At 41.9% G+C, this 22,103-nt stretch overlaps 1 protein-coding gene across 2 annotated transcripts in view; it reads right to left on the bottom strand.

Moving 5' to 3' along the window:
• Window positions 1-1,406: 1,406 nt before the first annotated feature.
• The window catches only part of GPR83 (G protein-coupled receptor 83), a 122,873-nt gene continuing 102,176 nt past the window's right edge, over window positions 1,407-22,103 (bottom strand). Inside the window, exons 4-5 of one of the 2 annotated variants that reach the window (XM_089655631.1) lie at window positions 19,927-20,592; window positions 1,407-1,595 (exon numbers count right to left, since the gene is read on the bottom strand). In XM_089655631.1, the coding sequence (XP_089511757.1) occupies window positions 19,968-20,592 (625 nt within the window). In that variant the 3' untranslated portion in view covers window positions 1,407-1,595; window positions 19,927-19,967. Of the gene's footprint in view, window positions 1,596-19,328; window positions 20,593-22,103 lie in introns of those variants that run through there. The other variant, XM_089655630.1, reaches the window with a different exon arrangement.

Raw genomic sequence — 22,103 nt, 5'->3', positions numbered from 1 at the left:
AGGTACGGGCTAAAAGGTACAGGACTTGTCTGAAGGAACCTAACATTGCACTCCTGATCCACTGATCACTGCTTTGCATGCTCCTTAGGGAAAGGTTAATAAATGTACATGTTTGCAAAAATATGTGCCTTTAGTACTTTTTCCCACAAGGTGAACTTATCAGTTAAGAACACCTCTGTGAACAAAACCTAAACATATTATTTAAAGGGGAAGTACAGGCAAAGCTCTTTTGGCTGTACTTCTGTTGTGGATCACAGGAGTGCAGTTCGTTCTGCACTCCTGTGACCCATTTTCATCTGACAGAGGGCCTGCTGTCGGCTGACATCACTCACCTGGTCCAGGCTGGGGAAAGATCGTGACCATATGGTGAAGATCCATTCCAGAGCCTGGCCCAGCCTCTCAGCGAGCAACTGAGGACCTGAGCCAGCTGCTCCCTCTCCCTCCACAGCCCAGCACTCTAGGAGGGCAGAGAAGACAGTGGTGGCTGAGTCACCACTCTCTGCTCAGAGCAGCAGGAAGAACTGAGAGATCAGCGGTGTCTGAACGCTCAGTTCTCACCCTTACACCCCGGTCACATCGGGTGCAACTTGGCATGCGATTTGCATGCCATAAGACTTGCAAATCGTATGCCAAGTCGCACCCTATTGTCTGCAATTAGAGCGGTCAAATCGGTGAGGTTCCAACTTAGAGCCGCACTGATTTCTAAAGTAGGGCATGTACTACTTTTTGTGCGATTTGCACAGACATCTGTGTCAGATGTCTTGCATATCGCACCTGAAATCGGCATTTCACCCGACTTTGAAATCGTGCGACTTCACTGTAAGTCACATAATTTCAAAATCGGGCTTAATGTGACCGGGGCGTTAGAGGTGGTGGGGGACAGATGCAGCATCAGTAGGGTAGCCACCTCATCCCTTTAAAACTGGACACTTATTAATGACACATGTTCTGTAGCTGATTAAGGTGGTAATGAAACTCACTCAATGCCTTATCTGCATTAAATTAACCTCGGAACCTGTGTCATTAATATATGTTCGGGTTTCGTAGGATGAGGTGGCAACCTTAAGCATCAGACAGATGCTGCATTCACCTAGGTAAGTATGATTTTTATTAAAAAAAAAACATACTTTTCTTTTAACATTGTGATCTGTTGTTGTGGGAGTGTTCGAGGATATTGGATCAGCTGGGTCATATAGAAAACAAAATGTTAAAAAGGGAAAATGTAAATGAAAGAAAGATAAACTGAAAATGTTAAAAATGACATCATCAAGGTTCCATGCAGGTTGGTGGCTTTGTCTAAGTATAAAATAATGCATTTTAGCAGTTCTGTGCTTGCAAGTTACACTTTTGATAGATCAGTTATAAATGCTGCACAAGCCGTTTTGTAGTTTAATGTTATTTAATATGATCTTTCCATTTCAAATTGCAGCTGCTGCGATATATCAAAAACTGCTAAAAAAAAAAAAGCTAAAAGTCACTTTTTTTGTAATCATGGCATTACTGAGAATGTGTCTTGCACACAGAGGTCCCAGAAATGTTTTTGTGATTGGCTCACTGATGTTCCCAGATGCCTGTACAGAACTTGAAGACATCTCCTGTAAAAAAAAAATTTAAAAAGTGTTAATTTTTGGTAAGATATTTTCAAAATGTCATAAATACTAACAATGCAGGGACTACGTCATAGCACAGGGAAGGCATGTAGAAGTAGGTCAGGAGAATGGCTGAGTCTCTGATGGTTTTCTATTGATTTATATGAACATATTCTTTGCACCTGTATGCAAATGAATGAATTATCTCCCAAATTGAGAGATTTTAGTCTAGATTCACACCTAAGCGTTTTGCGGTGCAATTTGCAGCAACACACTACAGTCCATTTCAACATGATTTCCTATAGGACATAGTCACATCTGCGTGTTTTTACCAGGTGCATTTTTTGGAAAGGGTTAGGGACTTTTTAAAATGCAAAATGTTGCGTTTTTGGCTCAATAGACTTCAATGGAGATGCTGCAGAAATGTTTTTGATGCGTTTTGCATTTTAATCTGCCCAGCAACAAGTTGGAAAAAAACACATCAAGAACGCGTCAAAAATGCAAAACGCACCGCAAAAACGGATCAAACGCAAACTGTATAGATGTGAACCTAGCCTTAAACCAGGTCCCAATATTATGATCTGTTGCATTGTGTTGTTTCACACATTTACACACAATAAGGCAGCTTTTTCATTTAGAAGGCAAACAGCCGAGCAAATGTCCCTGCAGAACTCTTTAACCACAGGGAGGCACAACACATAATATAACATATATTACTTTATATTATTTTTTTAATAATTATATCAGGGTTTCTCAACCAGGGTTTCATGTAACTCTAAGGTTCCTCCAGAGGTTGCTGGGGGGGGGTCCTAGAGCAATGAGCAATTTCTGTCTTTCAGATAAATTCCAGCTGACACCAGTGATCTTTTTAGCTATCTGTAAGGGGTAATTCTTTCCAGAGACCACAAATATAAGGAGCATGACTCTTATGTATCATTAGTTGTAGGTATAGTAATTTTTTAGCAGGGGTTCCCTGAGACCTGAAAGCTTCAAGGGTTCCTCTGTGTTGAAATGGTTGAGAAAGGCAGCATTATATTATCACCATAACTAATACAAGCAAAGTTGCCATTTTCTTTCACTTTTTAATAACTCCAGTCATTAGCATGTTATACAGCTGGTTCAGCTTGGGCCAATGTAACTATGTGTACCACAGGCCATAGCCTATTTATACACACCTCAGCCCCCTACTGGTCATTCTCTCTGCCAGGGATTGGCTGAGGCTGTAGGAATATGTAAGTGAGGGTCTGCCTATTCCACCCACTAAATTCTAAAATTCACCAGAATTCAGGGGAAAGCAGTCGAGACTGTACCAGCAAAACCCAGAACAGCCAAAAGCAATAAAGCTTTGCTCCACTGGCTACAGGTGAGCCAAAAACTAAATTTTGCCTCAAACTGTTAGCAACCTAGCTAGGATGGTGCTACATATACTATATGCTATACCTGGCCAATGCAGCTGAAAGCTGGAAATCACTGAAGTAGACACTACTATTTCAGTGCTCTCCACTTTCTTCTATGTCCCACAGCAAGTACTGTCCCTCCTGCATTGTGAACACTAGGTCAGCCACTCGGCAAGGACGCCATTCAGGGAATGCTCTGTTTGGTCGAGGTGGAGCAGTGACATCATGCCTCTTACCTCATCCAATCAGAGAACGCTTTGCATCTAATCAGTGAATGCAAAGCATTCTCTGAGAAATGCTCATGCTGAACTTCCAACTCCTGTGTTCACAATGCATCAGGCTAGCTGCTTGGCACAGGACCCAGAAGCGAGTGGACATAACTGGAGTAGTGGAATTTCCAGCTTCCAGAGGCATCAGCCAGGTATGGTATATGTATAGTTACATTGGACCCAGCTGGACCATTGTAACTATGTGTAGCCAGGGGCTGGCTATATCAACATGCCATTCAGGGACATGAGACTATGTTTAATCCTTTTCCCCCTAGTGCCCAGAACTGGGGCTGCTACATCACTTCCTGTTTGCAGAGTGGATTTGGTTTTTCTGACAGCAGAAGATCTTAGGACCTGTAGTCCAATAGCCAATACATCCTGTATTTCTAAGTGCTGATTGAACTACAACTACCAGAGAGCTGGGGAATGAGAAGGACGCTGGGAAAGCAGATACATTCTACAGCAAGGGACTGCTGCTCTCTTGGTGTGGGATTTAGAGCTGAACACGGGGACTGCCTTTCTCCTCCAGAGACAGATTGCTGGCCTACTGCTGTGGGACTCTGCACATCAGTTCAACACAGCGGTAACTCCAATCACCACACCGGGATCGCATCAGCTTCTCTGAATCGGGACTGTCACTGTCTGGTCTTCACACAGACATAACTGCATGCTGCACTTACAGGCCATCAGGCGGTAACTGCACTTCCCTGCAAACAGCCAAGCGCCTGGGCAAAAACGCTGTTCCTAGGAGGCTGTGCTATCCATAGGTTTGGTGAGCAGGCCGACACCCAACCTCTTTCTGTCATCATTCTAGAGACTCTGTATGCAGACACCTCTTCACCTCAGTTACCAGAAGACCTTTGCTTTGATCAGTAGCACAGCTTATCTGCTTAACTTCATTAAATTACCTGGATTCGCTAATTCTTATGGGCCCCACCATTGCTAGCAGAAGACACCGTATACCCCCATAACATCGCAGGAGTTGCAATCTCTAGTTAAAGGAAGCTTTCCTCTTCTAAGGCCATTGTTATTCAATTTAAGGTATCTGTATCTAATAATGCCAAAGTAAACGTTTACATAATTCTCTGCATGCCCTGTTGTGGCGCCGATGGCAGGGAGGGAGCTCATAAGTCAGCACTCCTTATCTTCTCTTGCTGCTGTTATTGCAATTAAATGGTTGAAGCTTACTACTCATGACTGTATAACCTGTTAAACTTTTCTAATTGATTATTCATCTTTTACCAGTGTTTTGCTTTAATATGTTAACTGGGGTTGTATATCCCAAACCCATTATTCCTGTAGTCCACTCTTTTGAACAAGCCTAATATAGAGGTATTACTAAAGAAGTGTGTCTCTTGCATTATTATCCTCTATTGCTGAAATATGTCTGAACCCAGAGTGTCTGGTGTCGGGAGGCTTACAAGGTCAGGGCAGCCACTGGAGACAAGCATTATGAAGTGGCCCCTGCAGGGGTAGTGCTACATAGGCCTGGAATTATTCTTTAAGGGCTATAAGTAAGATTATACTAGGGAGAAATAAACAGTTATATTTTGGAGTTTATCTCTTCTTATAAAAAAATTAGTTATAAAAAAAGGTTTGGAATAGAAATACAGATTTTTTTTTTATCATTTTCCTCTTAAAATAAAGCCTGTAAAGTATATGATTGCTGTTATTAAAGTGTTTGAATTCCCTAAGAATAAATTTCTCTTACTTGTTCTATTTTGGTCTACTAAAGCTGAATTCCAGGTAATTTTTACATGATTAAATTGATCCAACTTGGGCCAATGTAAATAGGTATGTGCCATATACCTGTGGGATCCCTGTGGAGGCTGGAAATCACTGTAAGAGGCACCAGTACTTATTTCCATTAGCTTCCCATTCCCATTCTGAGCTGCTACCCTGCTGTATTGTGAACTCGGGAGGTTGCTGGCTTGGTGGGGTGCCATTCAGGAAACACTTTGCATATTCTCAACTGAATGCAAAGCATTCTCTGATTAGGACAGTGGCATTACAATCTCCACTTTGTCCAATCAGAGAACACTTTAAATTCATTGAGAAAATGAAAAATGTCCTTTAAATGGAGCTCATGTCAAGTGGGTGACCTCCTGTGTTCAGTAAGTAGCCAGGCAGCTGGCACTGGAACCCATGAGCTAGTGTAAATCATTGTAGCAGCGGTGCCTACTACAGAGAATTCCAGGTTCCATGGGTTTTCCACGTACATACTTACATTGGTCCAAGGTGGACCAATAAATTGCCATACCTAAACTCTAGCTTTAAGTATATCATTGGAGATGAATTGTTATATCTGTTCGATAAGTGCAAAAAATATCATGTCAGGAATTCAGAGCTTTCTTATACACACTTCTAATGTTATCCCAAGGAGTCTAATTAGCCCTACTAGATCTTGCCTATAGAACAACTAGACCCTAAGTTGTAGAGATGGGAGAGTGGGAGCAGTTGAGTAGTTTGATGAAAAGACAACTGGGCAGAACTGACAAAACTCAAAAATGCTGTGTATTGTTAGCCCACAGCAAGACTTGGGAGCTAAGTGAATTTCTGACAGATCATCAAACAAATGGCTTTTGGAGCGGATTTCACCCCAAACGTATGATTTAGTTTGCATGATTTCAGTGTTTGAGTCTCCTATAAAGTGTCCTGTTTAAACTAAAAATAAAATTTTTTAAAAAGTATTTTTGATTCCTTCTCTCCTTCTGAAAAGTAAAGCCACTGCATGTATGCTGTATATCTCTTCTCACTTTGATCTTTAATGGTGTCCATTTTTATTTAATCATACGATGGAATAATTCTGATGCACAGAGCTACTCTTCCCAATTCATTTCATCTTATAAGCTGCTTTTCCTTTCATAGCTTCTAAACCTCTGTGTTCAAGTGTCAAAAATGAAAGACAAAATGGTGAAAAAAGAAAAACTAGAATAAATCTGAAGTTGAGGTGGACTCTTAAAGGGTCATTTAACCCGTAAGTAATGTTTTAGCTAAAGGTAGGGGCTAGTGTGATAGTTTTGGATGCTCCTGCACGCCTTTGTGTCTTCCAGCCCCTCTTGGTACATACTGCATAATATAAATTAAATAAAATGTACAGAAGGTTGTCATAAATTGGGAATCTTCTTCCACTAGGGGCAGAGTGGCTGACAAGACTTAGTTTTAGTAGCTGGATGGAAGATGGCAAAAGCCAAAAAGTAGGTACAGAGAGCAATTGGTACTGGTGAGAGCCCTGAGAAGGGACAAATCTGAGGAACTACCTGGTCTTTGCCAAAGCTTCTAGAGGTGGATATTTATTTCAGGTACTTATATAGTGCCATCAATTTACACAGAACTTTACATATACTGTATATTGTATATTCATATCAGTCCCTAACCCTCAAGGGTTGTACAATCTAAGGTCCCCAACTTACATTCCTATACTAGGGCCAATTTAGACAGGAGCCAATTAACCTACCAGCATGTCTTTGGAGTGTGGGAGGAAACTAGAGTACCTGGAGGAAACCCACGCAGCCACAGGGAGAACATGCAAACTCCAGGCAGGTGGTGATGTGGCTGGGATTTGAACCAATGACCCTAGTACTGCCAGGCAGAAGTGCTAGCCATTTAGCCACTGTGGATATGTTACTTTGTAGGAAAATCCCAACTTGCAGTCCCCTGGCTTACCCAAGCAGGCCGCAATTAAGAGCAAGTGAAAGTCCCTTGCAACACTGGAACATTGGATTCACTAAGCAGTAGATAGCATAGTCCCAATTAACAGGAATACACTGGAACACACAGAAGGACAGAGGAGAAACAAGAGAGGCTAGAAGTCACAGGGTCCTGATTCACTGCCAGCAATGACCAGGCTTGCCAAGCACCATCCCCCTGTACAGGAACGAGATAAGGCACACACACCTGTAATATGGAGAAGCTTTTTCATCTTTGGCCACTCACATTCTCCTGAACCAAGGCTCACCTCAAGAAATAAGAAATGTCCACATGTTGAGCCCTGAAGGCACTGAGACTGGAGTGTCCATTACTGAGTTCATTCCCTGGCCAGTGCACCCCTCAAGCAGATAGGTGCACGGCAAAAATTGTTTAGTGTGATAAGTGTATCCTGATGGGGAACAGAAAAACTTACAGACAAAAACTTAAGATAGAGGGTGATGGGAAAAGGTTGCTTATAGAATTCCATTATGTAATTTTACAGCCCAAGTGAAGTATTCCCTTCGCAGTAGGCCCAGTACAGACCCAAACAGAGAACCCATCCAGGGAACCTACAGTGAGGAAACTGGAAGTTCTGCTCAGCATCCCCATAATAAAGTTGGGTTTCGACTGTACAGTGTTGCTGATGTTGGGTGCAAGCAAGAAGAAGCATCCAATGTGTTTTGGAAAGAACTGGGCTACAGTAAAACATTAAAAAGGCTGAATGTGTAGACATTCCTTTATTTCTGGAGATGGTCCTTGGACCGTATGTGAGTAACCAAGATGGCAAAGTGTCTCCACATTATTGGTGTATAACCAGAACTACTGTTACAGAATTATGCAGGTCTCCTTTTCTTCAATGGCAATAGTGAATTATTATTGAGTTTGAACTTTGAACACAGAACGCTGGGAAATGTAGTTTAGATCAGTAAGAGGAACCATTATTATTGCTGGGTGAAAGAACTACTAGACAAGGGGTGTCCAACCTTTTGACTTCCCTGGACCACATTGTAAGAAGAGGAATTGTCTTGGGCCAAACATAAATTACTGTACAGGACGTCAAGGATGGGTCCTGGAAGGGTGCTATATGGTGCCAATATTTGCAACTCTTTAAATGTTTTGTGTACTCAGGGGTTTCACCCATGATGGTTGAAGAATTCCTAGGTAGCAGCAAAAGGAGAGGACTGACTCGCAGTCTTCTCGTCATTAGTAGTGGCTTATTTGGGACCCGGAATTTTTGGAGGTCTGGAGTGAAATTTAGGTGAGAAAAGGACTTCAACTACTGTCTACAGGTACTCTAGTTTCTACAGGGTTAAGCAGCCTCCAGGAAGCAGCACAAAAGAGAGGAAGCTCCTAGTCCTGGGGGTGGAGTATGAGTGGTGAGGAGACTTGGCTGTGTGCTGAAAAAACCTGACAAAACATCTGAGTCTGGATGCTGTTAATCCTGGGGTTAAACCCTTATATGAAATGTACATGTTTGATATTTCATTTGTGCTGAAGATAAGTGGAGTTTTGAGTTATACCCCTGAACTTTACAATACACTACAAGAAGGATAGCTGATGAACAGAAAAGGTCTGGCAGGTCACAAGTTAACGATCACTGATACATATAATGTACCTGAGTAATAAAACTTCATTTTTTTTGTAATATTTTTTATTATAAAAGTAAAAGAGGACAACATAAAACGAGTGCGATATTTGACACTGTTTTTGACAAACGAAATCATCCATATCCGGTTCGATGGATTTAGTAGCAATTCTCAAGGTGCTCATCAGATATTTTGGTTCTAATTTTGCCTTTCGTGTGCTTCATCCTTGGAAATAGTTGCTCACAAACATAGGTGCCGAAAACTGATGATATGAATAAGGTGAGATTGTGAAGAGTTGGAGATTTTTCTCAGGAAGATAAAACTTATAAAAGGCAAAAAGTTCCAAATGAAAAATCAACATGTTTAAGTAAATGTACAATTTTGTGTTGGGGAGCATTCATAGCAGTCTTGGGCCGCATGCATCCTGCGAACTGTAGGTTGGACATCCCTGTTCTAGACCCAAAAGTACCTGATAGCTGGAAGAGTAAATCGGAGGGGGGGATAAAGGAAAAAGCAAAAGAAGGGATACGAGATAGGAGGAGGAGGAGTGAGAAGCGCTGTTCGTGGGTCGCTGCTGGAAATAGCCAGAGGGCAGATGCTTCATTGGAAACTGCCAGATCCCCTGCACAGCCTGCTGGACTGAGCTGGATGGAATTCAGCTGTTCAAGTGATAATGTAAACCAGGGGTGTCAAACTGGTGGCCCTCCAGCTGTTGCTAAACTACAAGTCCCATCATGCCTCTGCCTTTTGGAGTCATGCTTGTAACTTTCAATCTTGCAATGCCTCATGGGACTTGTAGTGTCCTAATGTGTTACTAAACCCACAACAGTAAAATCAGTCTGTATATGCAGTAAAGCATACATGTTATACTCACTGTGGAACCTAATGGGTTAATCCTCTGCATTGTGTAAAAATGTTGTTTGATCCTGTCTTCTCTGATCCTCCCCTCCTTCCAGTGCTCCCTTCTTATCTCCTGATAAGACATATCATGTGAAGACACTCTTCACATGCTCAGTATGGTGTGTATTGCTAGAGATTTTTTTTTTCTTTTCTTGGAGGAGTGATAAGTGTGTGATCAGCACAAGGGCCAATCAGCACTGTCCAGGTAGAGGTCAGAGGTTCTGCATCCTCCTAGAACAGAAAGAAAACTCTTTCTACAAGCTTTAACTAGTGCTCTGCTGGACAATGATAGCAGTCACAAGACTGCTCTAACTGCTAATGAGAAAAGGTATTTAGCAGTTTATATTTACTAAAATAATTGTATTTCCATGTTCTATGTGCTGTGGGAGACCAGATCTAGTGAATGCAGGGTCCTGGGTTTAGTAACACTTTAACGATTCGTAATATGGTCCTGCACCCAGTAGGATGGGCTGGAGGATAACTACTTAAACCATTGACATATCCTATTCACGCATGCCAACGTCTCCAAGGGCCTTAACTTAGATGGCAAAAAAGTACCTCAAAGGACTTTAGTCAGGTTACTTGATCCCTGGGGGCAGATCTGCATATGAACTTACATTGTAACCAGGCCTAGGCTTAACCCCTTAATTTGCAATGCTCATATTAGGAGTGCTAAAATTTTATGCTGTTGGGGTAACAGTGCATGCTGGTATTTAAAATCATTGCAAGAATCCCTGTATATTGCGTATCTGATTGTGCTCTGCTTTATCTTGTATAACCTTAACTTGTCAATACACTTTGCTATTTACCATAGAGTTGCAAGTCTAATTCTTGTTTCCCCTAAAGTGCATGGAAGTTATTGTTCTGTATTGGTTGATATGGTTTAACTGGTGGTGTCAGTAGGTTAAGGCCTTGAGTAGGGTTGAGAAAGGAGCAGAGGACCTGACCTAACCAGCGGCTTCTGTGGGGATGGCGCTACAGGTGCATGGTACCCCATTCCTTTCCAGTTGCAGAAGATGCAAGGTGCCCTTGGCCAGCATGACCATTGCTGATGGGTTCTGCTTGCAGACTAGTTCCCCAACAGGTCTGCCTAGACAGCACACAGCAGTGGGCAGAACCATAACTGTGATTATCCACTGCCATGTGCTGTCAATCAAAAGCAAACAATATCCTTCAACATTTCCCTAGGCTTCTTTGCATTATCATTAATTTTTTTCATGTATTTCTGTTAGTGTTTATCTCCTGTCCCTTGACTACACTTAATGAAGTCTACTTAATGCAAATTGTTATGTAAAGGTCAGTCAGTGGTGATCTAGCAAATCTTTCTAATGCAATGTTTGAAATTAATGTAGCAATTTTTGCATATAACCAAACTCATTTGACACAAGGAGTCGATGTCATGACTATAATAATACGCTGATTGGTAGAGGTCACATAAAGGTTCCATAGATGCTAAAGGTGCTGATTTGATTATGGATGATTTGATTGGATGAAGTTCACCTAAACTTATTTTTTTGCTGACGTCAGTTTCCTCGCATTACAGAACATTGTAATTTTAATCGGCCATCTCCTCATGTTCTCGACTTCTAAATACTTGTACAAGTAATTATCAACCTAAGATACAACACAGATGGTTGCTCATATACAATGCCTGGCTGGGTCATTAGCATGATAAGAATAATTCTATAGCCTGAGGAAGTGGAAATTGCTTTCATATTTATAAATCCTGTCTCTCAGCAATGATTACAATGTAAATGCGTATTTCAATGTCGACAAGTGCAGCATATATATACAAATCATTTGCAATCTTCTTGGACCTAGTCTCATTGCAGCAACATGTGTTTTTACTGCACGTTACCATGTTTTGTGTGGTTTACTATGGTGCAATGCTATCCATTTTGAGGTGCACCAAAAAAGAACCATCTCCTGGTTTCCCTGAAGGCAATGGTGACATAGTGCTGACTGCACAGATGCCTCATGGGTAAGCAATGTCACCATTGCCCCTAGGGAAATCTCAGCTCTAAACTAAGAGATCTTGTAGCTTGCAGTAAAAAAAACTTCTCCCCAATGTCTTGCAACTCTTGCAAAGCATTTTTTTCCAACAGATGCGTGTGGTGTCATATGGCGCATGCAAGAGATGAATCGAGAGACCCAGGCAGCACACGGGCAGCACAACTATAGTTAAATATGAAGAAAAAGTCACAGGATATAGGTAAGTATGATTATTATTTTTCCCCTATAGAGGAGTGAGGTGGGAGGGGGGAAGGTCCTCTTTAAGAATACTTTATTGTTTTTTTCTTTCTTCTTTTATGTTTGGAATAGGACACTTTGCCAGTCTCAGTTCCAATCTTTACTGTTGCTTGTCCTTGTTTTAAGTAAAGTGTGCAACTGATACCATTAAAATGGTTTTAGGACTTTGAAAGGATGGTGGGGGCCTAAAAGCTTGTGGTTCAGCTGTGGTTTTTCCATCCCCCAACTGCACCCCCTAACTCATCAACTCGTTGATGGTTACAGGAAGCCATTGTATTCAGTTATATTTTCCAAGGGGTGTCCTACCAAATGTTAAATGTAGAGTGGTTTTGAGAAGGTGCCAATAATTTTGTCCAGTCCATTTTTGAGGTTTAGCATGGAATGTGTCAGATTTACCTTTTTGTTTCTCCACTTTTTATGCAATACCAACACAAACAAAAGAAATAAACATGAGAATGCCTAAACATTTGTAATTGCAACAAATTTCTGGGTGAAGTGGTGTAGTATCTGATAGAAATGTAGGGTTGCTAATATTTTGGGCCATGATTGTACTTAACTGTTCTGCGCACTGGTCCCTCTTCTGGTTTGTTTGTCTGCATTCTTGGCTCCTCCTCCCTTCTGAGTGCCCCCATAGCAAGCTGTGTGCTTTGGGGGTATCCATGCAGGATCAACCCCGAGCTGGGCTGTATGATCCTATTGACACATGCAGCACGACTTGGCTCTACCCTGATCCCTCCTCACATGATTTGATTGGCAGAAGCCAATGGCTCCTGCTGTTGCCTCTGAGTCCTGGGAGGAGAGAGAGAGCAGTGCTACTGCAGATGGCTAAATGGATGGAATGGATAATTTACAGTAAAAACACCTTTAGACTTTACAACAACTTTAAATTATGGACTTTCTTGAAAGCATAAAATATTTAGGCTAAGTACTCACAAGTGGGGAATTCAACCCCTTCTCAAACATCTATGGCATTTTCTTGGCATTTAGTAAATGTTTGGTAAGCATTTAGAGAGGGCTTTTGAGATGTTCTCTAGGCAGGTACACAAAGCCTTGCTTTTTTTCATTAAAAAAACAAACATGTTATGCTTACCTGTTTTGTGTAATAGTTTTGCACAGAATGGCCTGAACCTCCTCTTCTGTGGTCCTCCACCAGCGCTGTCAGCTCCTCCTCTTCTCCATCTGCCCTCATAGAAAACCGCATGCTATGGGGGCAGATGTGCAGGCTCAAACCAGAGCAGGGCTGTGTGTATCTATTGACACACAGCGTGGGTCAGCCCTGCCCCCAACTTACAAGATTTGATTGACAGAAGCAGGAGCCAATGGCTCCCACTGCTGCCTCTGTGAGTAGAGAGAAAGGAGAGAGCCCCTGCAGATGGGCACTGCACTGGATTGAGATACATTTCGTGGGAGAGGTGAGGGGGGGATTCAAACACAGGGACATTAAAAATATCCATGCTTTAGAAGCACTTTAAAAGCCGTCTCCTGGTAACGCAGTTGGTGAATGCAGTACTGTACATTTCTACATTGCTGTGCATATACTGAATATACAGTATCTACTGTATATAAATGTGCCAAAGACTGTTTGCGTGTTTCTGCTGCACAATACCAAGGACTCATAACAGATACTCTGCATATTACGAAGTGTGTGGCTGGTTACTCACAACTCAAGGTACCTAACCTCGGCCTGCCAACAGTCCTATATACACACTCACCAGCCACCGTGTTGGGTACACCTGTTCAATTGCTTGGTAAAACAAATTACTAATCAGCCAATCAGATGGCAGCAACTCAATGCATTTAGGCATGTAGATGTGGTGAAGATGACTTGCTGAAGTTCAAACTGAGCATCAGAATGGGGAACTTTCCAGGAAAAAAAAGTAGAAAATGCTGCATTTATCCTGCACAGAACTGTACTGGAATGCAGTAAAATGCACTGGAACACGGTAAAACGCATCAAAAATGCAATGGACCCCAAATGACCCAAAAAAGAGAAAAAACGCATCTGGAACACATCAAAAACATACCAGAATGCATCAAAAACACTCATACAGAAACACATCCAGATTGCGTTTCTATAGTGCGAACCAGTCCTCAATCATAAGGATAGCAGAACTCACCCAAATGGCCCTGATCAAAAGTTTACATACCCTGGAATGTTTGGCCTTGGTACAGACACACAAAGTGACACTCACAGGTTAAAATGCCAATTAGAGGTTAATTTCCATGAACTGTGGATTTTTAAATTGTTAAAGAAGCTTTTACTGCGCCAATGCCACAAAAAAGCCCAGTTACAATATGCCTGACAACCAGGGGCGGACTGACAACTCATGGGGCCCCCGGGCAATAGGGGATCATGGGGCCCCTGTGTCCTTGCCCAAACTCAAAAAAGCCTATGAAAAAGGTACCAGGGGCATATTATAGGGCCCCCTACTGACCCCGGGCCCTCGGGCAGTGCCCGAGTTTTCAAATGGTCAGTCCGCCCCTGCTGACAACACCTTGACACGCCTCACAGCTTCTGACACACTAATCTGGAGTGAAAAGACCAAAATAGAGCTTTATGGTCACAACCATAAGCACTGTTTGGAGAGGGGTAAACAAGGCCCATAGCTACAAGAATAATATCCCCACTGTGAAGCATGGTGGTGGCTCACTGATGTTTTGGGGGTGTGTGAGCTCTAAAGGCACATGGAATCATGTGCAAATTGATGACAAGATGAATGCAGCATGTTATCAGAAAATACTTTGCATTCTTCTGCTGAACATGGGACACTCTTGGACTTGGACACTCTTGGACTTTCCAGCATGACAATGACTTGAAGCGCAAGGCCGAGTTGACCCTCGGTTACAGCAAATAAAAAAAGGTGAAGGTTCTGGAATGGTATTCACAGTCTCTTGACTTTAATTGAGCCACTCTGGGGAGATCTCAAACGTGGGATTCATGCAAGATGACCAAAGACTTTGCGTGACCTGGAGGCATGTTGCAAAGATGAATGGGCAGCTCTACCACCTGCAAGAATTCGGGGCCTCCTAAACAACTATTACAAAGGACAGCAGGCTGTCATTAATGCTAAAAGGGGGCAATACACAGTATTAAAAACTAAGGGGATGCAGACTTTTGAAGAGGGGGCATTTCACTTGTTTACTTGTTTCCATGTTTTGTTTTTATAATTGTGCCATTCTATTATGACCTATAGTTGAATATGAATCCCATAAAAATAATATTTTCTTTAAAAATGGCACATAGTATTACCAATTCTCCAAGGGTATGCAAACTTTTGAGCACAGCTGTGAGAGATAGACCTAGACTAAGGCCTGGTTTACACCAATGCGTTTTTAAGTGCTTTTTGCAGAAACGCACTACAGTCAAATTAACATGGTCTCCTATGCAATATATTCACATCTATGCTTTTTTGAGCTGCTGCATTTTTGGAAAGGGTCAAGGACTTTTTTCATTGCAAAAAGCAGCATTTTGCTACAATAGAGTTCAATAGAGAAGCTTCTGAAATGCAAGTAGTGCATTTTTGCTGCATTTTGCATTTTTATTCTGCCCAGCAACAAAAAAATTTGCATCTTAACCGCATGCCGCCCAGCCACTGTACATGTACGGCGGCAGGGCGGCACTCACAGGCAAAACCACGTTTTAAGACGTGTGTTTTGTAAACAAATAGGGGGCGCGCGCGAGGCGCGCCGCCACCCTATTTATCCTGTGGATCACCGCCGCAGATGTCAGTCGCCGGGTCACAGCCGCTCCTTAGCGGCTATGTCCCGGCGATCGGCGGCAATCAGTGACAGAGAGCACAGCTGCAGTAGCTGTGCCGTCTGTCACTTCCTTCTCAGCTCGAGGATGAGCTGATCAAGAAAGAGGAGTTTCTCTTTCTCGATCAGCCTTGTCCCGCCCAGCACACACCCCCGCCCCCTAGTAAAACACTCCCCTCACTCCTATAACCCTTCCCTGCTAAGTAAAGTTAACCCCTTCCTCCCCATTGCCATTAGTACAGTGTCAGTTTTTTTTTTTTTTGCACTGATCACTGTATTAGTGTTTTTGGGGATGTCAGTGACCCCAAGTCAGTACCCCCCAATGTCAAAATGTCCGCCGCAGTCCCGCCATAAGTCGCTGGTTGCTGCCATAAATCCCTGATCGCCGCCATAATTCGCTGATCGCCGCCATTATTAGTATAAAAAAAAACCTAAAAATCCTAGTATTTTTCCCGCAATTTGTAAACACTATAACTTTCACGTAAACCAATTAATTTACACGTATTGGGGTTTTTTTTTAGCAAAGACATGCCGCAGAATGCATTTTGGCAGAAAATTATGACTAAATTTGATTTTTGCATTTTTTTTTTTACTGGACATGTTTTATAGCAAAAAGTCCAAAATATTGTTTTTTTTTCCTCAAAATTGTCAGACTTTTTTTCTTATAGCGCAAAAAATAAAAACCGCACAGGTGATCAAATACCACCGAAAGAAAGCTCAATTTGTGGGGAAAAAAGGATGTAAATTTCATTTATGTACCATATTGCATGACCGCGCAATTGTCCGTTAAACTAGCGCAGCGCTGTATAGCAAAAAAATGGAGTAAATTGCAGTATTTATACCATAGTTTGTAGACGCTATAACTTTCACACAAAGCAATCAATATACACTTATTGGGATTTTTTTTACCAAAAACATGGAGCAGAATACATTTTGGCCTAAATTTATAACCAACTTTGAGTTTACTATATATTTTTTATAGCTGAAAATAAAAAATATTGTTTTTCTTCAAAATTTTTGGCCTTTTTTTGTTCATAGCGTGAAAAATAAAAAGCGCACAGGTGATCAAATACCACCGAAAGAAAGCTCTATTTGTGTGAAAAAAGGACGTAAATTTCGTTTGGGTGCAGCATTGCATGACTGCGCAATTATCAGTTGAATTAGTGCAGCGCCGAGTAGCAAAAAGAGGCCTGGTCATTAAGGGGGGTAAATCCTCTGGAGCTAAAGTGGTTAACAAAATAAACCCAAAAAGCGGTAAAAACACCAAAAACAAGCATGGAAAAAGCACTGCAAAACAGCCAAAACTGCATTGGTGTGAACCAGGCCTTACTTTAGTAGTCTTGATCAGATTCAGGATTGAACATATATCCCCTGTCCTCCTCACATTGTGTAAGAACAAATCACACAGAAAATGACACCAGCGGGAGGTAGAAGTAAAAATTGTGCTTTCAGATTATTTATCCACCTGGAAACTACCTTATATACTTGGCAACAGTTTTCCATTATTTCCAGCAGAGGCAATTGTTGTTAGTTGGAAGCGATTATGAGCAGATGATGATCACAGAACTCTGCGACAGGCATCTCAGTGGCCTTTTAAAATAAGACACATCCAAACTGAGGGTTTTTTTTTTCTTTTTATCCTCATAACACTCTTAGCCTTTAGCCCAAGGAAAGAAAAGCAATAAAAAAATCTAATTCCTTTTTAAACCCAAAATAGTATAACTTTATGTAATAAGAATGTTATCACCTATTATTATTAGAAGCTGGATGGTGTGTTATTAATACACTTGGAAATAGGTCCATCCATTTTTTAAAGACTTAAAAAAAAGGGAAGACTCGATGGACCATTTGGTCTTTTCTTTGCCATCACTTTAAAAAAAAAAAAAGTGTCAGCTAGAACTATTTTCTGTAAAAGAACCCTGTTCCATATGCAGAGATTAAAACTCTCCCCCCCCCCATTCACAAAGGCTGACTTTGTGTCTTTTCTGGTTTCTTCGAGGTAAACAACTGTCCATTAAGTTTCACCATGTGGACCATGTTCTTTTTGAAGATGATCAGACCTACCATTGCCATTCTTCAAGAGTAAATAAATTCAGTCCAACTAGTGGTTCCTTAAAGATGAGGCCCCTTAGAGCTTTTACTAATCTCTCTGTAATCTTTCCAGTTCTAGAAAACACTTTTTATGGACTGGTGCTAAAATTATTTAAAATTAGATCTTTTATCTCACACTCTTAGGTATATTTACTCGTAATGCAGGATAGCATCTTGCCCACTCTGGAAGCTGTAGGTTGGCTCAGTATGCTATTACTAGGTTGATGATCTCCCAGAACACTCAGATCCTTCTCCATCATGGCAAACTGATAAGTATTTGAGATCCTGATGATCCTAGAGAATTCTCTGGAAGCTTCATCTAAAGTGTTTATAAAACCTGTTTTTGGCCAAAATGACTGGAACGGCCAACCTGAGCAGAGATTAGCTCAAATGGCTTTCTTTTTTTTAACTCTCACCTTTCATCACCTTAAATTATACTGTTTGAATCATATTCTGTTTATATTTTCTAATGTAGTAGGCACCAGGAAGCAATAAAATTTAGAGTTTTCTCTTCCCCTGAACTTTTAGCAAAGATCAAGAGATTACAGCAAGATTTTGCTTTTTTTGGTGAAAAGCTTTGGAGCCAATAGAGGAGAAATTACATTGTTCTTTTTTACAGGTTCAATACACTTTAACTGACTTCTGCAGGTTAATAATATCTCCCCTAAACCTGTTCTTGGGACTAAAAAAAAAAACACCCTTATTAGCCTCAATACGTTTTGTTTGTTTATTTTTTCACAGAAAGATAAACAGTAAAAAAAATAGATAAACAAACAAATAAAGTAACTACACAAATAATTAAAAATATACAAAAAAGAAATGATAAGGGATGTTATATTAAAGCCCAGCTCTTGGCTGTAGTGAAAACAAGACACATGCTCTATCTCCTAGCCTTCTCCTCGGTAACAGGATTACCAGCACTGGGAAAGGTTCTTCCCATCCCATACACATAAAGCAGAAAGAACTCTGGCACACAGGTGTAAGTTCCTAAACACAAACTCTATTCAAAAGCATGCCAAACTACATTAATAAACACTGCACGAGTAAATAAATAAATATCCAGACCTTAGTCATAGACCCAACTCCAGGATGCCCTGGCAGGTTTGGTTTTCTTACCCACCTCTTGTCTAGTGCTGTCCCCACCTAGCAAATATCCTTAGATATTAAAGGATACGTTCACCTTTTGTAACATGTTACACCCATATTCATGGTGTAACATGTTACAATTGCAAATACAAATACCCAAAATACTCAATTAAATCCATGGCCATGTGACTCTCCAAATCCCAACTTGTCTCTCTTCTTATTTGCAGTAGAGGAAGGGTTCTTCTTCAGTTGTCTACATCACTGCCTGGATGACACAGACATTTACTATTGGCTGACCAGTGACAGGGCCCTCGATGGAACCAGGGCATCGACTGCCAATATGGAGCCTATCGTGACTTTTAAAAGCTGAGCCCTTGAGGGACATGGATGGCAGACTTAGATGAGTATTGTAAAGGCTTCAGGATATATTATATTTATTTAAACCCAGTGAATGGATGGACTGGGAGGAGGGATTACCATACTTGAAGATAAGCGTTTGCCAGTGCAATGTCAAGGACTCACACTTGGGTTTAATGCAGTTTAGGATCTTTAAATGTAAGTGAACTAAGTACATTCAGAACATGGACTAATTTGACCTGTATAGGATGATGGTAATACATGTAGAAAGACAGAGATTAAGAGAGGATTTTTTCAATCAAAGTAAAGCTTCACATTAAAGGTGCAAAGAACTGCTAATGAATTACAATAGACTGATCAATGAAAGGGATCACTTTATTTATAAACAGTCTCTCTCTTTGTCGGTGTCTTGATTTTAATGATTATTTTTTTCTTAATTTTTCACATGACATAATATGAAAGATGTTTCCAGAGCAAAACAGCAAAACCACAGTGTGCATTAAGCAAATGCACTGTTTACAAAGTGAATAGATATAGCAGCAGTGCTTCCCTTGGGCTGCGGGAAACACAATACAGACGGATCTCCAGTAATCTCAGTAAAGGTCAAGTCTCAGAATACCTATCCTTATTTCCATAAGTTCCACTGTGGAACATTCACTTTAATTAATAGCAAAGTGGCAGGAGAAGCCTATCTGTTGAGCTTGGCATTAAAACAATAGACCAATGGATTGACAGATGTTTCTGACTTTGGCACAATACAACAAGGCTTTTCGAAGAGCTTGTTTGATAGTCAAACATACACAACAGAATCCATCACAGAGAGATATGACCCTGCAAACATCCTGCTGTGGAACACATTCATAAACACAAATGCCATACATGTTGAAAAGTTCTGTTTTCTCAGCACCAATGGGCAAACTGACAGCTCAAGTAAGCATAATAGATAGACCTTCACCTTGCAGAAAGACATCTAGGCCTTTTGAAGATCATGTATGATCACCCAACTGACACAATGGGCTCCACCGCCGAGATGTCTGTTTTTCCAGACTGGATGTTAGAGGACGATGGAAGGGTGTGAGAAACTAGCGATCTCTTGAAGCTTCGGTTTTCAGGCCAGGCTACCCTGTATGAAGGGATGTTAGAAGGAAGCATGTCCTCCCGCTGGCTAGTCTGTTTTTTGCACATGTTAAGCAATGCTTTTAACTCCGATCTGAAGTTGTCATTAAGCCAACAGTATATAAACGGGTTGTAGCAGGTGCTACTCATGGCAAACCAGTGAAATGCAAAATAAAGTGCATTGTTAGTGCGAATAATTTGGCTGGAAAGAAGGACAACATAACAGTTTAGGGGGAACCAGCACACAGCAAAGAGAACCACTACCAGCATCAGCATCTTAATGGTCTTCTTTTTTTTTCTGCGGAGAGCAAAATACTGTTCAGTAGTCACATCTCCTATGGCATTCCGAAGCCACAGCTTTTTTGCCACTGTGGTGTAGGCCACAGAGATGATCAGCAGTGGGAGAACATAGAGTAGGATGAAAGTGGCCAGGTCCAGGTATTTCCAGAAAAGCTCAGAGGGTTCAGGAAATTCAGGGAGACATAGACTTCTGATATCCTCCTCACTGCAAAAAAAAAAAAAAAAGAGACCTTGTACAGTTACAAAGGTGATTGTTTACAGTACAACCCAAAGAGAAAAGCTTATCTGCAACTTATTATTATTATACAGTATTTATATAGCGCCAAAAGGTTTGCTCAGCGCTGTACATTATAGTGGGGGACAGAACATGAGACAATACAGTAACAATACAATACACGAGGGGTTCGAGGGCCCTGCTCTTTTGAGCTTACAATCTAGGAGGGAGGGGATAGTGGTACAGGAGGAAGTGGCTGTGGGGGATGGAGTAGTAGGAGGAGTGGAGGAGATTGGCTGTTAGGTGAGGGTGGGGTAGGCTTCCCTGAAGAGATGGGTTTTCAGGGTGCGCCTGAAGGTGAGGAGGGTAGGTGACAGTCTGATGGATCGGGGTAGAGAGTTCCAGAGGATGGGGGAAGTCCTCGAGAAGTCCTGTAGTTGGGCGTGGGAGGAGGAGACCAGGGAGATAGAAAGTAGGAGGTCTTGTGAGGAGCGAAGAGTACGGGTTGGGTGGTATTTGGGTATCAGGTCGGTGAGGTAGTTTGGGGCAGTGTTATGAATGGCTTTGTATGTCAATGTTAGTAGTTTGAATTTAATGCGTTGGGCAATCGGAAGCCAGTGGAGGGAATGACAGAGGGGGGCGGCAAACGTACGTATTTTGGAGATGTTGCGGAGGTGGAGCCTGCATGAATTTGCCAGCGATTGGACATGGAGTTGGAAGGACAGGTTTGAGTCTAGGGTGACACCTAGGACTCTGGCTTGTGGGGTGGGACTGATGGTGGCGTTGTTCGTCGTGATGGAGAGGATGGGGGAGCGCGGGCTGGGGGGAAAAACTAGGAGCTCAGTTTTGGAAAGGTTCAATTTGAGGAAATGGAGCGACATCCAGTCTGATATGTCGTTCAGTAGGTGGGTGATATGGGCGGAGACTGAAGGGGTGAGGTGATGGGTGGAGAGGTAAATTTGCGTGTCATCGGCGTAGAGGTGATAGTTGAAGCCGTGGGAGTGTATCAGTTTGCCAAGGGAGGAGGTGTAGATGAAGAAAAGAAGGGGCCCAATGACAGAGTCTTGAGGGACCCCAACAGAGAGGGGGCGAGAGGGGGAGGTGGTAGTGTTATAGGTAATGCTGAAGGAGCGTTGGGATAGATAGGAGGAAAGCCAGGAGAGAGCAGAGTCTCTGGTGCCAAGGGAGTGTAGTTTATTAAGAAGGGGGTGGTCAACTGTGTTGAAGGCCGTGGAGAGGTCGAGGAGTAGGAGGACTGAGTAGTGGCCATTAGCTTTGGTGGTTAGAAGGTCGTTAGTGATTTTGAGTAGGGCAGATTCGGTGGAGTGTAGGGGATGGAAGCCAGACTGTAGAGGATCGAGGAGGTTGTTGTCAGTGAGGTGGGAGCTTAGGCAATTGTAGACCCTGCACTTTCTGCCCCCAGCTTCTTCCTGGAAGCAGCAAAATGTAGGTGGGGTGCACTGTGAGGGAGAGTGAGGGACTCCTGACTTCTGATGGGGGGG

This window comes from Staurois parvus, unplaced genomic scaffold (genome assembly GCF_062004578.1).
Source record: "Staurois parvus isolate SC_StPar_1 unplaced genomic scaffold, SC_StPar_1.0 ptg000858l, whole genome shotgun sequence".
NCBI lineage: Eukaryota > Metazoa > Chordata > Amphibia > Anura > Ranidae > Staurois > Staurois parvus.
The sequence above is the reverse complement of the archived record's forward strand: the minus strand, read 5'-3'. Positions and strand labels throughout refer to the sequence as shown.